This window comes from Triticum dicoccoides, chromosome 3A, assembly GCF_002162155.2.
Source record: "Triticum dicoccoides isolate Atlit2015 ecotype Zavitan chromosome 3A, WEW_v2.0, whole genome shotgun sequence".
NCBI lineage: Eukaryota > Viridiplantae > Streptophyta > Magnoliopsida > Poales > Poaceae > Triticum > Triticum dicoccoides.
Window position 1 is genome coordinate 8,580,419 of NC_041384.1, and position 17,354 is coordinate 8,597,772.

Below are 17,354 nucleotides of genomic sequence, written 5' to 3' on the forward strand. Positions count from 1 at the left end.
GTCCACGTCGCCGCGCCGTCCGCGCCGCCGCGCCGTCCGCGCTCGAGGCGCCTCGACCGCTGCGCCGTCCACGCTCCATCCGCCCGGACCGCCGCGCTGCCAGGACACAGCCCACGCCGGACCTCCAAGCTGCAGGTGCTTTGCCCTCATATTCTTACTGCTTGCTGTCACAATTTTTGGGTTTTTGATTTGATTCTACGCTTCTAAATTCCGCTGGTGTTTCTGCTGCTGTCAGTTCTAGGCATTGTTCTGTAAATTATGGAGAATTGATCTGTTCTTTACTTGGACCCAATGGCGATTCTAGTCAACAGGCTTCATCAGGCTCTAGCCTACCCTCAAAATTTGCCACACAAAAAAACACCACCAATGATTATTAGCACAATAGTAGTTAGGTGCAGCGCATAAAATAGCTTCTGACACCAAAAAATCAGTATCCTTGAAGTCGAGCCTGCCCTGCAATTATGTTCTAGATTCGCCACTGCTTGGACCATGATTTTGCTTCAGTTGCTTATTTTTGTAGTAGTAGTAGTATACTTCTTTGTGACAATCAAGAAACTACTAACCGTATTGCCAGTATTATATGTATATACTCCATATGGTAGTATATACTCTGATAATTGTTGTATATACCTTATTTGTAAAATAGTATGTATATACTTCTTGCTAACTACTCTGTATTATCATAGTGGGTTAAATAATTTTTGGTCTTCTAACTCTCTAGGATTATTAGCATCTTTGTGGGCCTTTTCAGTTCAAAATAACCTATTGATTTGATCAATAGAACAGATCTCGTTTTTTAAAAGTGGTAGTTTCTCTAAAGTTCCACTTATTTAATTCATTATTTTGGTATCCACATCCAATAGCCTTACTGTTAATTCGCTCACAATTCAAAACATCAGTTTTGGTTTAGCACCTTTTGTTAGGTGCTCTTTTGGTGCAGGAATAATCATCTAAGGTGACACCGATTTGTGACGACCAAAGATGAGATTTCTTGTGCTTACATGAAAACGATCTATTCTGAAGTTGGATTGCTTACATGACATTAGTAATAAATAAGTCTTTGTGGTTTAGCCAAGTCAACCAAGATAGCATATCAGACCAATGCTTATAATATTCAAAACTATTGCTGAAGGTCAACTGGATAGTAAAACCTGTTATGAGGGGGGCAAATAAATCAAGGATCATCTGTTCTACATAAAACAAATGGTCTCAAACCAGATTGATAGGGTCAAGGAGTTGAACATTGAACTCACTAAAACCACTGTCATGTATGTGCTTATACATATATGTTCCCTCCCAATTTATTCTCTGATTTGTCTGTCCATACCATTTGATTTTTATTCTTTTCCATTGTCTTATGGTTTAGGAAGCATTGAGCAGTTGCATTGCAAATACAAGGAACATCATCAGTCCAACAGAGAGGTAGCAACAAGAGGTTGAGGTTATCACTCGAGGCAAGAAATCCTATCGTATCCTTCCAAACGCAGAGAGGAGCATTCCTTACTTTTAATAGATCAAATAATTCAATGATGCTTTGGTTTCTTACTATTATCTGTTGAAATGCATGGTATCTGTTGAAGTGCGTGGTAAGGATGACAAGCCTACCAAATGTTTATTCCAAATCTAAAATGATAGCTCCCTGTTATGTATGCATAATCAGGAGCGATAAGCCCTGCATTTGGCCTTAATAGGATGAAATAAATAACTTATCATTGTTATGCAGATTAGCTAGGTTCAGCTATGTGCTTATGACATATCATCAATCTGTCCCCATTGATTATGCGTGTATTTTTCTCTTGTATTAGCCTGATGTAGAAAATAACTGATTTTTTTTATGTTCTTGCATCGCAAGACCAGCTTGGGTGAGACTGCTATTACCAAATAGATTGTTCTGATTAAACCACAATTTTTGTGGAACCAGTCTCTTTTAGCTCACACATTATCTCGAGATTTAGTGTTACTATTTTCTCTGATGCCAAATTGATTCTGTTGATTATTTATTATATAGATATAGTTCCTTCTTCTTGTTGTCTTTCTGTAGCATCACTGACTGTACGTGCATCTTAACATCTCGAGTCAACGGTGATACTGTTTTCAGTGTCTAATTTTTTCTGTAATGCAACTTCACGTGGATGTAACAGAATGTGCAAAGTTGTTCCTTCAACGCAAAGCTGCAATGTGATTTGAAAGTACCAGGTTTAGATAGTGGAGGATCCTGAATTGATGCATATATTGCCTCCAAAGGTAACCAGGCTCCAAAGTGCAGAATGAGGAGAGGTATGCTTGCTGTTGTCTATGTTAGTCTATCTACTCAATCACCTTCATATGAACAGGTGCATCGGAATTGTTTATCTCATTGCATTGGAATTGTTTCTTTGGTGCAGGGTTTCTGCTGTTATTGTTAAATCTTTTTTTTTGAGGGAAACAGCAGGACTCTGCTGCGTATTTTTATTATTTTTTAAAAATATATAGTACAAAGAATAAGGTCTGAAAAAATAAAAAAAATACTATACATCAAAGATACAAACAAAACTAAGAAGAGACAGTAAACAACAAATACAACAGCAGCATAGCAAGTTATCTAAAGGATTTGATCCAAGCCTTTATTGTTAAATCTTAATGAAACATCTGTTCCAGGTTCAGAGGTTTATAAGTTCCCTTTCTCAAATATTGAGGTGATGTATTTTCAAACCTCAATGCAAAATGGTTAGTCAGTCTCAAACAGCTGCAGCTCTACTTTCCAGGTATGCTATTGATGCCACGTCCAGATTACTCTTATCTTCTCCTTTTCTTTTGTTGGGAGTATAATTTACTTCCTATTTTCTGCCTGTTTCTCTAAGTACCCCCACTAAATATTTGTATTTAGTTAGGATGGTAAAGAGGTAAAAACGAAGATATCCACTCAAGGATCGAGCAAATGCAGTTCTAATGCCACGGGATTTTAACTGTCCATGAAATATTTCTCCTCTTAAAAGTTCAATTTGAAAAACTAATATATAAAAGCACAGAAATATTAGACATAACGATGCTGATCTATTATATTTAGGTGGGCGTATCATACACCATACACAGTTTTTTCCAACTAGGTTAGAAATTGGCATTTCTGTCATGCGAACTTCAGAGAATGATTTATCTGATTATCCGTTGATGTTCTTGTAAAATTGTATCCTTTTGAATATTTCCAGCCCATGGGAACGTGGTAAATGATAAAGCCAAAAAAATAGCCTCGATGAAAATAACTGACAGTAGTTCTGAAATTTTTCTGCAGTGTCTTTCTAAACTTACAACACTGAACTTGGTATGTCTAGATAATATGCAAAAACTTCAGTTTGCAGAATGGCAGATTTCAGACTTTTGGTTAGGATGCCACATGAGATTATATGTAGAGACACCGGCTTATTATACAGATTTCTTTTATTATTTGTTGATGTTTACATACTGTAAATGTAGGTCATGGGCATCCCAAAGAAACTTGTTCCGACCATTGGCATTTTCATGGACCACCGCCAGAAGAACATGTAACTCGAGGTTATGCAATCTAATGTCCACAGGCTCGAGATACAAGGCCAACTTGGCAAGCTTTATTTTCCTAAGGTGTGCTTGCAACTATGGGATATGTTTCTTTTTCTCCGTGTTTACACCTCTGTTGCTTCAAGGATGGTGATTTGATCCTAACACCGCCTTGCTGCAGCCATCCAGAGGTCCAGGGCGACCACATGCCCATCACTCACGGTGGCAGCGAGAAGCACATGCATACGGCAAGCTCCGTGTTGAGATGATGAACCAACACCTGTTGGGAGCCCAGATGAAGAAGGCTGCAGACGTGGAGAAAGCGGATAAGTGATGAGATGTTTATGGCAGCTAATGGATGATGTTATCTTAGTTTCTGAATTTTTGTTTTGGTTGACTCGGAAACCTTGTTTGATGTTTGAAGATCCCTTTTTACCCACTCATCAAATCATCTCTTCATTTTTGTATAAATGGTCAAACAATGCATAGATTGCTTTTTTGAACTATAAATATTTGATATAGTATTAGTCTAGACGTGCGTTGCAGGTGCAAGCTTACTAGTTCAGTTAAACAGAAAAGAGAAAGAACGAGAGAAATGGGATTTGATCCGATAATCACGGCACCATCGCACGATTTACTCCACGCTGCCGTTTCCTTTTATTCGCGACTAAAAAGTTTGATCCGATTATCACGCGCCATCCCTCGCTGATGTTTCCCTTTATTCAATCGAACAGAAAACTGAAGGAAACATCTATTCCTACATAAGAGGCTTTACCAAATCTGTACGTGCAAGTTTTGTTTGGAGTGTGACAGCCCCACGATTTTAGTGAACTGCAATCAAATTTAACTACATACATAAAGTTTACATCAAAATTGTTCGTTGAAATATATGTATAGCACTGCTTAAAATAGAAAGAACGAGGGAAAGTGGGAAACATGGTTAGATCCGATAATTATGGCGCCATCCCATGATTAACTCCACGTTAAATTTGTTCCAATAATCACGGCAAGGCCCGCAGACAGCCAATAGTGGGCTCATGCACCCATTACATTACTTGCATGCAAGAGAAAAAACTGCTAAGGAAGAAAATGCACGGGTTCATGGCTAACAGTCATGCGCGCCGCCACATCTCGTCTCTGCCGGTGTGCATCATCGCCGATCTCGACCACGGAGTCCCCTGTCCCTCTTCCTGGTCCATCCAGCAAGCCCCAGTCCATGCTCTACCCTCAACGGTGGTGACCACGGCCGGTCCTCTCGGTCCGGCCCGGGCTTGAGCGCAGGCGGTCCGGTCCCAGAAATCAAGACCGGCCAGCTGGTCGGTCCGGTCCGGTCCGGCTCGCCGGCGGCCGGTCAAAATAGAGGCTCGGTCAGGGCCCGGACCGGCCCGGACCGTGTCCACCCTGAGTTGTACCCACCGGCTCATTATTACAGTCAAGATTTGGGGATATGAGACAAACCTTCGTTCAAAGCAAATTTTGAATCGTCCCTTCTAAACCTGCCCGGAAGGAGTACATGTTGTAGTTGACAAGATTCTGGTTAATGTACCACCAAATAGTGCAACTATTGAATTCACACTCCAGTTAGCTCATCCAAAAGTTTGAGCTGATGGAGAGAGACAAACAATAGATGTCAGCACCGCCCTCATATCTAGGCCTTTTTTCAGTCGTTAGATGTGAGATCGATGTAGGCCGCATGATCATTTTCTTATTACGATGTTAACATGGTCTTAAACTGGAGACCTATTGGCGCTAATTGGATATTGAATTCATGCTCCAATCAGGTCATCCAAACATATGAGCTGATGAAGAGAGGGCAGATAATATATTTAAACAGTAACAAATTAAAATTGTTGCAAACCTGCTTTACATACGTAGGAGGTCAACTGAGTGCTTATAAACACGTAAATTATTCGGTGCTAAGCTTAAGGTGGATTTCATAGCAACGACCAACAAACGTGATACAACCATGGATCGTATAGCTAGCAAACCGTTTCTAATATGTTTCTGACGATATCATCTAGCGAATTCTATGCTCAACGCGACTTTCTTCTCAAGGCTGAAAACCCTGGTGGTGTCACTCTCAGATGACATGGAGCTCTCCATATCTTTGATAGTGAGGCTATGACACTCCGAAACCAACGGCTGCTGCACTTGGTCTGCCAATTGTTGGAGCTCCTCAGCAATGCACCTCATCGCCGGCCTCCTATTCCCCGGCATAACTAAGCATCGAGTTGCCAGCTCCACAGCCTGAACGGCCACTCCGATGCTAGCATCATTGACTATTTCCTGGTCAAAGAGTTGATGGAGCGTGCCATCCCCCATAGACTCCTGGACTATGGCCGCGAGGCTCTTCCGTTGTTTAGACAATGGCTTCTTCCCGGTTAGGAGCTCCAGGAGGAGGACACCAAAGCTGTAGACGTCGTTCTTGTCCGTGAGCTGGTACTCAAGCAGGTACTCTGGGTCAACATAGCCTGGTGTGCCTCTGGCCACCACCTGGGTTTTCTCATCGATGGTGGAGCAGCCAAAGTCAGACACCTTGGCGACCCAGCCGTCACCGAGCAGGATGTTGGCGGGCTTCACGTCGCCGTGGAGTATCGGGTGCGCCAGCGAGTGCAGGTACGCCAGCGCTCTAGCGGCCTGCGCGGCGATCCTCAGACGGGTCCCCAGCATGGCGCGGCACGAGGTCAGCTGGCTGTGCAGTAGCTCCAGCAGGGTTTTGTTCTGCACGTACTCGTAGACCAAGATAGGCACCTCGAACTGCAGGCAGCAACCGAGGAGCTTGACGATGTTGGGATGGTCGACGCGGCCGAGTATCACCAACTCCTGCACGAAGTCCTTCCTCTTGCTCTCGTCCACCTCCTTGCATCTTTTTACTGCCACAAGTGTGTCCTTGCCTTCGACGTCGAGGACCGCCTTGTACACGGTCCCCTGCCCTCCTTCCCCGATGATGTTCTCCTTGTCGAACCCGTTTGTTGCCGCCTCGATCGCTCCTCTGGCATAGACGGTGAACCCGATGTTACGCTCTACCCCCATCATTTCTGACAGTATCTGGCCTCCGTGCTGTTGAAAGTATTCGTCACTCTGTCTAATCAGAGCTTGTCTTTTGATACTCCTTTTGTGACGGATGATTTCTACTGCGAGGATACAAACCAGGCCAACCAAAACGACGCCAAAGGCTCCTGAAGAGTAGATGCCACGGTTAGTCGTCATTTCTCATTTGGGAGAAAGATAACATGTTTTTTTATTTAACTAAAAGACGGAATTAATTGCACTAAGATTAAATTAAAGACACTGCTCTGGTATAATGTTGATATATTGTGTACATAGATTGTAGTAGACATATATCAGAGATGTGGACGCACCAATACCGAGTTTTTCTCCAAGACCAAATGTGTGGTTTGCCTCGCACGTCCCATTTTGGGCGTCGCCTTTGGTATGCTTGGGACAATGACAGTGGAATCCGCCAAGAAAATTTTGGCAAGTCCCAGGCACATTGCAAGGGTATTTCTCCAGGTCCGTGCACTCGTTAATATCTGCCACCAAAGATCAAATTAATTATTTTTTATTGCCAATCATCTAGTTAGTGTAGGTACAAAAAGTGATAGGAAACAACGCAAAGCTCTCTTATTTTCTGTAAAGAAAAAAAAATTAACTTCCCTTTCACCGGTATACTTCTACAAGATTGAGTAAGGATTTTTCACTTACATGTGTAATTAATCTTAGCTTGCTAGATCTGATTGATAAGATAAGACTGTTAATTTTTTATCTAGATGAGAATTTGCAAGGTGCGTGGCTAGCTCTCTTTTAGACAAGAATTAACTAAATCTCATCTATGTGGCATAAACACGGGATTTTGTTGATGTTCCCTTTTCTCTTCTTCTTTCACTTATTTTTGTGTCTCGATATTATTATTGTACTTCTTAAAAAAAGTAAACATAGTTGCACACATTTGGTGGATGCCCAACCGTGGTTGCGCGCGGCTAATGGATATGCAGTTGCGCACATCAGACGAGCAGTTGCACACCGTTCGGCAGATGTGCAGCTATAGTTGCACGCAGATGCATGTGTGTGCAAGTGCGGTTGCACGTGGTCTGACGGACGTGCAAGTGTAGTTGCGTGCGTCATGAAAAAAGACAAATAAATCAAATAAATAAATAAAGGGATAAGTATATTTTTCGTCCCTCAATTCTCTTCAAAGTATAGAAATGGTTCCTCAACTTCAAAACCAGTAAACATTGGTCCATTAACTTCTCAAACTAGATAAGTTTGGTCCCTCATACCGCTTCGGGTGGTTTTGGTCTGACGTGGACACGGTTTTGGTGAAAAAACTTGACACGTCATTCGGGTTTGACTGCCACATCACTGTCCACTTCAATGCCATGTCAGGAGGGTAGCATGACCATCACCGTCATTGTCGGGCCGATGTCCGCCGTCGTGTAGCGCATGGAGAAGCAGGCGTACCTACTCAGCGGCTGGGACCGTCCTTGTCGCCGATGCTCGATGGTGGCGCGGTACTTGTCCTGGGGCCCCGATGTGGTCGGGGTTGACGTACACACCCAACTCTGGGCCTTCTCCTCCTCCAGCAAGCGCGTCGAGGGCCATCACCGTGGCTCAACCGCCACTCCATGCACCATGAACACGAACAACCCATGACTCGCGTGCCTGTATTACTCGCGTGTTCTAGCCGGAGCTGATCCAAGGAAACAACGTCATGTACTGTACGTGCGTGCGTAGCCGGCAGCTAGATCGATCAGTTAGCTAGCTTTTCAAGTGAGCGTCAACCATGACCGCCACGGCGCCTGCAACCCTGCCGGCCGCATAACCTGGACGGCGAGCATGGCTAAAGCTCAGCATCCCGCGAGCCAGGCCACCGAGCACTTACATAGCGTGCGGTGCAGCTCCGTGACGTGGCAGTCAAACCCCAATGAACGAGTGTCAGTTTTAGTCAAAACCGTGTCTACCTTTTTTCGATAAAGGATGGATTTTATTAGCTCATAATGAAGCATCAAGAGGATACAAACACAAGCGGTATAAGGGACCAAACATATCTGATTTGAGAAATTGAGGGACCAAGATTTGCCGGTTTTGAAGTTATGGAACCATTTCTAAACTATCGAGAAAACTGAGGAATGAAAAATATACTTTTCTCATAAATAAATTGATGGATGTTTAACGGCAATTGCGCACGACCGATGGGCAAGCAGTTGTGCACTCTAGACTGACGTGTAAGTATAGTTGTGTGGAGTGTGAAAAAGAATGGAACCAAAAATAGAAAACAGAATCAATCAAATGGAAAGATAAATGCACTGAAATCTACGCGTAAAATCAAATGGCACAGAAGTAGATGATACTCTATTAATTCTCATACAGATAGATATATACTAGATGAGTATTAGCAAATCCATATACATGTTGTTTTGAGTTTCTACGTACCTTTGCATCCGTGCTCCGGATCTTGCAGGTAAGGATTGCCTTGGAAGCCCTTGGAGCAGTTGCAGATGTAGGCTGGTCCATTGAGCGAGTCCAAGCACTCGCTGTGGTCACTGACGCAGGCGTAGGACGAGGAATTCTTGCGCGCCGCGTCGCACGTCTGGTTTCCGACAACCCAGTCCACCACCAGCGGCGCCACTCCGCCGTAGGTGGTGTTGAACCCCGGCAAGGTCGCGTAGGTCGTTTGGAAGGTGAAGTTGGACACGTCCATGAGCACGGCGTAGCTGCAGGGGCTGACGTCGTGGATCTCCGCGGTGTTGAAGCCGGAGTCGAATGACACTCGATAGTAGTCCAGCCCCCTGGGAATGGCGGTCTGGCAGCACCCTATCCCGGAGCAGGAGCCGTTGCTGAGGGCCGACCTCACATCGCCGTCGCTTTCTCCTCGGCACATGGCCACGCACCCACTCGTGTAATCTCCGGCGTGCTCGCCCAGGATGTACGCCAGCGTTTGGCAGCCGATGACGGTGAACTTGTTGGTGTCGGCGAACCTGTAGGGCGTGCCCGTGAGGTCGAGCCCCCACGGGACGGGGTCCATGCCCTGGGTGGCGTTGTTGTAGCAGTAGGTGGAGATGCTCATCTTCATCCGGGCCTGACCCTGTTGCAGCGAGACGTCGACGACCTCCAGGTCATAATAAAATGGCGTGCGGCCACCATTAACCCCGGTCTCGTTGCAGGTCAGGCCGAAGCCAGGCATGGCACAGTTGTCGGGATCGGGCGATTCGGGCCCGGGCCCGACGATGCCGAACGGGTAAGGGATGTCTACGCCGCCGCATTCTCTCTGGCACCTGCTGCTAGGCCTAGGCGGTGCCGGCGGTGCTGCTCCAACTCCAAGCAGTGCTACGCCGAGGCAGAGCCATACTGCCAGTAGAGAAGCAGCTGCTGATCTGTGGGACGGCATGGAGTGGGTGGAGGGCTTGCTTGCGTTGCTGCGCGCGTCGCTGGGGACGGCATGCTCTGGGTACGAGTTGTTTAAGTAGTAGTAATATGTAATGACCCAATCCAGCCGAGAGAAATGTCTAACAGCTCCCAAATGCCACTACACCCTCATCAACAGTAAATTCATAAAACATTAAAAAACTATCAAAAAAATCTGAAACTTTCAGGGATCAAAGATTATAAAAGGTTTGATGTTCCTGCAAAGTTTCAACAACAAATAATCTTCGTGGAGCCCTCACAGAAAAAACAAAATCATTGCTAAAAAATGTACATAAACTTTGAACAATGATTTTGTTTTTTTTTATTTGAGTGCTCTTCGAATGTTATTTTTAGCTAAAACTTTGCAAGATCATCAAAAGTTTCATGATGTTTGATGTCCCAAAGTTTCAGATTTTTTTGATTGTTTTTGAATTTGTTTTGAATTTACTGTTCATAGAGGGGGTAGGGCACCCGGATGCTGAAAATCCTGTCTCATCCAGCCGGCGGCCGATGATGACTTGGATGTGAGAAAAGTAAGCCTGTAGAGTATCATATACTAGTATCGTGCATATGATACTAGTGTATGATACTACCTGCTTAATTCACAGTACCATATGTTAGTAGTATCATGTATGTAGTACTTTACTTATTGTCATGCATGACACATAGTAGCATAACATTTAAACGGTATTATGATATGATACTCAATTCTCTCTTTCTTTATTTAATTTTATGACATCTCATTAAAATTGCCTAGTTAGTATGCATGATACTAGATATGACACTACAATTACAACCAGCCTAAGGGGAGAAAGTAGGAGGTGATACCGAAGGTTACGTGCTCCCATGCATCACATAATATGAGACGACGTGGGTTGTTGGATATGAAATCCAAGGGTCACAGGACGAGCTCCAAGACTTGCACGTGAACATCAGATTTCTGGAGGTCTTTTCTAAAAAAATTCAGGAGCTTATGGTCTAACTTTTGGATTTCAGATCCAATGGGTCGCGTCATCTCGTATCATGGGAGCACCTAGCCTCCCGTGTCACCGGATACTCTCTCAAAGTAAACGGTGAATGAATGAATGAATATTCCAATTACACTGGAGTAGCCAACAAAAGTTGTTCAAACCAGGCAACATCACGGCCTGAATATTCCAATGATACTGATGCAAGCCACTGGTATACTAGACGGTAGCACATGACTTCACTACTATAAGACAGTGTACTCCGTCAGTCTACTCCAGCTGGCCATGGAAGTACGTACGTGACTGCTTCCAGGTGTGCTGTTAAGTCATGCAAGCTATTGAAAATTTCAATCACAGTACGGTTGGGCCAGGGAAGCATCCATCAACGAAGGTGCATGGGAGAAATGTCACAAATGATCGATATCAACGCGGTTACAGTTACTGTCTGCCAGCTAGCGCAAGTCTCCGGCGGGGACGCGGGCGACGACTCGCAGTCGTCCCTTCCTTGCCTAGTCAAGCTGACTTGTCACGCACGGCCGCACGTCCCTTCCTCCAGTTTCCAGTCTGCTCAAGTGGGAGGAACTAGATAGACAATCAGACATCAATCATCAACTGTAAATCTTCAATAACAGTGATGCTATTTATATGGGGAGCTTGCTATATATAACGACTGTTGTGAGAATAGGGGAAGTGCCGAAGGATTTTGCGCCTATACTCCCAAAAGAAGACAAAGCCGCTGATGTCAGCAAGATTTAATCCTATTTCAAAAATGTAAACTGTTTCCTGATTCTTAATCCATTTTTACCATTAAATACCTCGTGACAAAAGTTAGTATGTACTCCCTCCGTTTCTAAATATTTGCCTTTTAGAGATTTCAACAAGTGACTACATACGAAGCAAAATGAGTGAATCTACACTCTAAAATATGTGTATATACATCCATATGTGGTAGTTCATTTGAAATCTCTAAAAAAACAACTATTTAGGAACGGAGGGAGTACATACGACTTTTCTTGGGGTCAAATGATAACAAGCTATGCAAGTTACCAAGCTCTTCACGCACAAGCTACCGGGCATGAAAAATGATTTTTTTTGCAACATTTCAATGGTCTTTTCGGTCGAAAGTTATCATGCGGTACTGTTAGAGTTACCAATAATGTCCATATGTGTTACCGACAATCAGTGGTGGAGCTTGAAGCCCATTGTTGCACGGGCATGAAGGGTCAAACATAAGGAAATAGCCTGTTGCTGGTGTGCCAAGGCCTGAGAGTAAATGTATAGTGTACAAATTTTCAAATGCTGGCTGGCTGATACCTTCTAGATGTATCTATATATAGTTTTCTTATTCAATGATATAATTATAATTCAGTGTCACATGAAAATTTTCCTTTCTATTTTTGGACTTTTCAGATAAAACAAATTTCCAAGGACCAGAGAAACAGAGAAAATTATTTCAGGAAGTTTCGGCACAAGATGGAGTCGGAGGCCAAAAATCCTACACTTACGGACTACTCGCTACGGACTCGTCGTACGGACATACGTGTCCTCCCCCAGCTAAACTCTCCCTCCCTGATTTCCAGTGGGGGGCCCAACGTGACCCAATAAGATGAGGCCCGTAACTATAATTTGTAAGTTTCTTAACGTAACTCTAGCCAAAGCATTGGCCGATGGACCCAGGAGCCTCCCACCCCCATTGCCCACACGCCTCTAGGACGCGACCAGGAGGGGGTTGCGTGGTAGTAGTAGTACACACATCGATACATACACTTATATGTACAACTCTGCCACGTCTCACTCACGACATTACTGAAAAACTGGAACATGAGAACTGCAAGAACATCAACCCTAAATGACCATATAGCAAGACGATGGCACCAGTTTCAGGAGGCGGCGAAGCTTCTTTTGTTAGTGACCCTTCGTTATATCACAAACTCTAAAGTAAAGTAAAAAGTAAATTTGGTCATCTGCCATTTATTGCCCAAGACACCCGCTGCAAACATTGGCTGATGACAATGCATTGTCTCCGTGCATTCCAAGGGAGACGCCGGATCTCGGCCGTGACAGGGTTGGCAGCGTGACATCCTTGGACTGCAAGACATTCATGAGCTGCATGAGCGATGGCCGCGCACACGGGCAGGGGTGCGTGCACCAGAGCCCCACGACAATCGCGCGGTGCATATGCCACTTATACTTGCCGTCATCATCGAGCAACTGCTGCCAGTTTACTCCCTTTAGCTTCTCATCCACCGCTTCAACAATGGCTCCCTTCTCGTACAGATCCCAGATCCACCTGAGTAATGGAATGAATTTGTCGCCTGATTGCTCTATTTCCATGTCTGGGTGCCGAACGGACACGACCTCCAACTGGACAATACCAAAGTTGTAGACATCGGCTTCGGTGCTTGGCCGACGGGTGCGGATGAACTCCGGGTCTATGTACCCCGCGGTGCCCAGATGACCTTGGTGGTTCGTGGCCCTGCACCATGCTCCACGAGCCTCGCCAGCCTGAAATCCACGAGCTTGGTATTGCATAACGAGTCAAGTAGTATGTTGCTGGGTTTGATGTCGCCATGCAGCACACATTGATCCCACTCTGTGTGGAGATAGCGTAGTGCAGATCCTAGACCAAGGATGATCTTGTACATCTGTGACCACGTGAGGACACGACTAGTGCTGTATATGTGTCGCTCGAGGGTGCTTTCAGGAACGAGCTCGTAGATGAGCAGGAGCCCCTTGCGGCTGTCGGACTAGCCTAGCAAGTGCACAAGGTTCCGGTACCTCAGCCGACTTATGATCTTCACCTTTGACTCGAATTCTATCCTCCCCTGCGAAGATGATTCTGCAGACAACTTCTTGATGGCCACCAGGCGGTCATGGTCACTAAGGTTGTCGCCTCGGTAGACATTACCGAAGCCCCCTCGCCCGAGCTTCCCCTCCTCTGCAAAGTCCTTGGTGGCAGCGGCCAGCTCACGGTAGCGGTACCTTCGGCCTACTCCTCTCTCGAACTCAGCTTGCTCACGTTCTTCATCGTCGGAATCATCTAACCTCTCCCACACGCGTCGCGGATGGATTACAATGGCAACGACGTAGAGCAACACGAGAAATGCTACTACTGTGGAAGGCACTAGCATGGGCACTTGTAGCCATCGTGACATCATCTAGAGTGGAGCTAAACGACCAAGACAACACTTCATGCAACTCGAAGCACATGCCAGTTGATGCAGCGGAGCCGACTGAAACTTTCTGGGGCAATTCCGTTTTATGTCCACGGACGTGTTTACATTATAAACCGACTCATCACTGTCCATCTGGAGTCAAGCGACCAGCATGTCGTTGAGTGTGAAGCTTAAGTTACAGAGACTAAGAGCATCTCCACTAGCCTCCCCAGGACGCCCCTCAGGACACCTTTTTAGGCTCGGTTTTAGGTTCGGACGGCATTTTTCGCGAAAAACGGCCCAGCCACGTCCCCAACGCCCCCAGGATGTTAAAGTAGCGCCGGCATACCCAGGCGAAACCCGGCGCGCTGGGGGTCTCTTGGGGGCGCCGGCACAAGTTTCGGCGAATCATGTCTCACCACATGTCCTTTTTCTTGGCCCACTTAATCATTCTCCTCACAAACTTTTGCTTGGGATGGGGTGTGACTAGGAAGATGCCCTCTTTATTTCGCCGGATGACCCCCAAGACACCAACTTTTTCGGTTCGATGATGTTCTTGGGGGTGCCAACGGCTGGAGATGCTCTAAGCCTCTCGTCCGTCTCATTTTTCAGGCTGAACTGGAATGTGAAGTTGGAGAAGCTAGCCACCTCGCCAGTGGCGTTGTCCCGGAGTGGCACCAATAGCGCATTCGATAAGAAGCCCGGCCGACGACGAAGAAGTTGCCTTTGATCTTGTTCTTTGTTAGGTCGATGGCGTGGGAGCCTATGCGCGCATCACGCTTGCACATGAGCTCCGTGTCACAGAGGACACCGGAGGCAGAACTGGGGAAGTTGAAGCTGAAGGAGAGCGCGGTAGCCAGGCCCGGTGGTGCACTGATGACTTGGAACGATAGTGAGTAGAAGAGACAAATGATGTACATGGAGGCGGAGAGAATGTGATGAAGAGGACTCGTTATTACAGTAGCCATTGTTGCTATTCGGCTGGGGGTTGAGAAGGGATGGTGACGGGCTGCGGACTTGCTTGAGCTAGCTACCTTCGTTTTAAGAGCAAGTATAATAAGGTGACATAAGCGGCTGTAAGGATTTAAATATTATATTGTTGCTGACTTGGAAGAGAGAGAAGAGGAGAGAGAAGAGAAGCGGGTTGTAGACTTCCAGCCGGCTATAGCACGAGCTCCAAAAGGCTTTGTAAGAGTAAAAGATGGACCAGCAGCGGGCTATAACTAACTATTATACGTATTGACTATTACATTGGGTATAGATAATATGTCAAACTGTTATAACCAGCAGCGGGTATTAAGGTGCTTTGATTATCTCTGGTTTTAAGGTGCTTTGCAACATATGTGCGAAGTACAAAATACACAACAATGGGTATGGCACACAGAGAACACACATAGACGTGGTAAGTATACACACAACATACACAAACACACATTAAAATGGAAAGAACACACATAACACTTGCACTACAAGGGAAACACATTTCACATGCAAAAAAATTGGAACTTATTAATATGGTATCTGGTTTCGAAGATTCGACGTGATGTGCATAATTGTGAAAATCGGTTCATAATTATTTGAACGTTGGGTTAAAAACTATTTTTATTTAAATTTGAATCCTGAAATAAAATGTACGGCAATCCAACCATCCCCTGACCAAGAGGAAGAAAATCGCATGAAAACAACCTGGTGGCGACATGTCTCGAGATGCGTTGCTCCAAGGTGCGATGAGAGGGTAACCCACAGCACGGTGTATCCTCTAACTAGTGATTTTGTTCTTGATCTATATTGACATCCCTTGTCTTTGTTTCTCATATTGCATTTGTTATCAATGCATGCTCCATGCATCCATTAACTTATACTAGTTAGTGGCAGAAATAGCACTAGTAAAAGTAAGGAAGCCCTTAGGGCATCTCCAACATGTTTATGTAGCAATGTTTGTAGAAGGTGCCCATGTCATCAACGTGTTATATGACGCAACTGTTAGAATAAATCCAAGGCCACCGTAGATCTATGCTGAGGACTAAGCAATCACACGAGCACGACGCCGAGATTTGTTAACGAGGTTCATCGATATGGCTACATCCCCGGGGCCTAACTACAGCCGCTCCTCCACATGACACCGCTATAATACCGCACCCCGGCCACCCGGGCGCAGGCACACGTCGCCGACTCTCCCGCATGCATGTGCTATCATGTTCGCATATGTTACATCGTGTGTCTACCCCCACTGTATATGAGAGGCCTAGGATACAAATATTCTATTAGGACATGACTCCGTATGCTACACACCGTACGATTCAGAATCCAACCGCAACCTACCGAGTATAAAATATTCGACACAACTCTAACAACAACTACTTGAATCGGTTGTATCTAATTGTCCAATTCAGAGGTGAAAGAATAAATGTACTTTTCACAGAGATTGCACTGGTGGCAGGAAGTATTTGAAATTCAAACACAGTACATGGCGTCATTAGGCGTGGCGCTCAAGTTACAAAGACGAATCTGCTCGTCCATCACGTTTTTGAACCTGATCTGGCACGTGAAGTTGGAAGCTGGCGACCTTTGCGACATGGAGCTCAGGTGCGAGCATGACACGCACATGGGCTCCGACGGCGTGATCGAGCTGATGAAGAATGACGCCAAAGCCAACTTCTTCAGCGTCGGCCGGGCGTCGTACCCACGGCCGGTGCCCCTCTGGAACGACGCCACCGGCAAGGCGGCCAGCTTCTTCTCCAACATCACGTTCTGGATCAGCCCAAAGCCTAGCTGGACCAAGGGCTCTGTCTCGACCAAAGGCGATGGCATGGCCGACGGCATGGCTTTCTTCCTGGCACATTACCCGTCGAGGCTCCCTCCCAATGGCTCCGGCGAGAACCTCGCCCTCTTCAACGACAGCAACCGCCTCAATTCCACGGGCGATGACCGCATCGTCGTTGTGGAGTTCGTCACCTACCTCAGCCCCTGGGACCATAGCGACAACCACATTGGCATAGACGTCAACTCCATCAACTCCAGGGCCTACACGAACGTGACAAAGCGCCTTGTCTCTGACAACGCCACCATGACAGCCGAAATCAGCTACGACAACCGCACGGGCGTCCTGGTCGCCCGTCTCCAAATCGCCGGCGATGAGCACGAGCCACCGTATAGCGTGAGCGCGTCGGTGGACATGAAGAAGTGTAAAACGAGAGGCTGGAAGCGCATGCCGGGGCAGGGGCGCATTGTGTGTTTATATAGGCCAGACATGCGGCTAAGATTACAAAGGAGGTTAGGGATAGGTTAGGTGTGGATTGATCTCCAAGCTAAGCTA

General features: G+C 45.8%; 1 protein-coding gene, 1 long non-coding RNA gene and 1 pseudogene across 2 annotated transcripts; 1 reads left to right on the forward strand and 2 right to left on the reverse strand.

The window, feature by feature from the left end:
- Window positions 1–2,691: 2,691 nt before the first annotated feature.
- On the forward strand, window positions 2,692–3,930 carry LOC119270908. The gene is made up of 3 exons (XR_005134362.1): window positions 2,692–2,744; window positions 3,451–3,594; window positions 3,692–3,930. It is a non-coding gene; the product is annotated as an uncharacterized LOC119270908 (long non-coding RNA).
- A 1,363-nt stretch (window positions 3,931–5,293) lies between these two features.
- LOC119266601 (wall-associated receptor kinase 2-like) lies at window positions 5,294–9,922 on the reverse strand. Its single transcript, XM_037547834.1, has 3 exons — window positions 8,944–9,922; window positions 6,873–7,043; window positions 5,294–6,689 (listed from the first exon to the last, which is right to left on the reverse strand). The coding sequence occupies exons 1-3, from the start codon at window positions 9,896–9,898 to the stop codon at window positions 5,524–5,526; spliced, it is 2,292 nt and encodes a 763-aa protein (XP_037403731.1). The 5' UTR covers window positions 9,899–9,922; the 3' UTR covers window positions 5,294–5,523.
- Window positions 9,923–12,854: 2,932 nt separating this feature from the next.
- Window positions 12,855–14,191, reverse strand: LOC119271680 (annotated as a pseudogene).
- Between the last annotated feature and the right edge of the window lie 3,163 nt (window positions 14,192–17,354).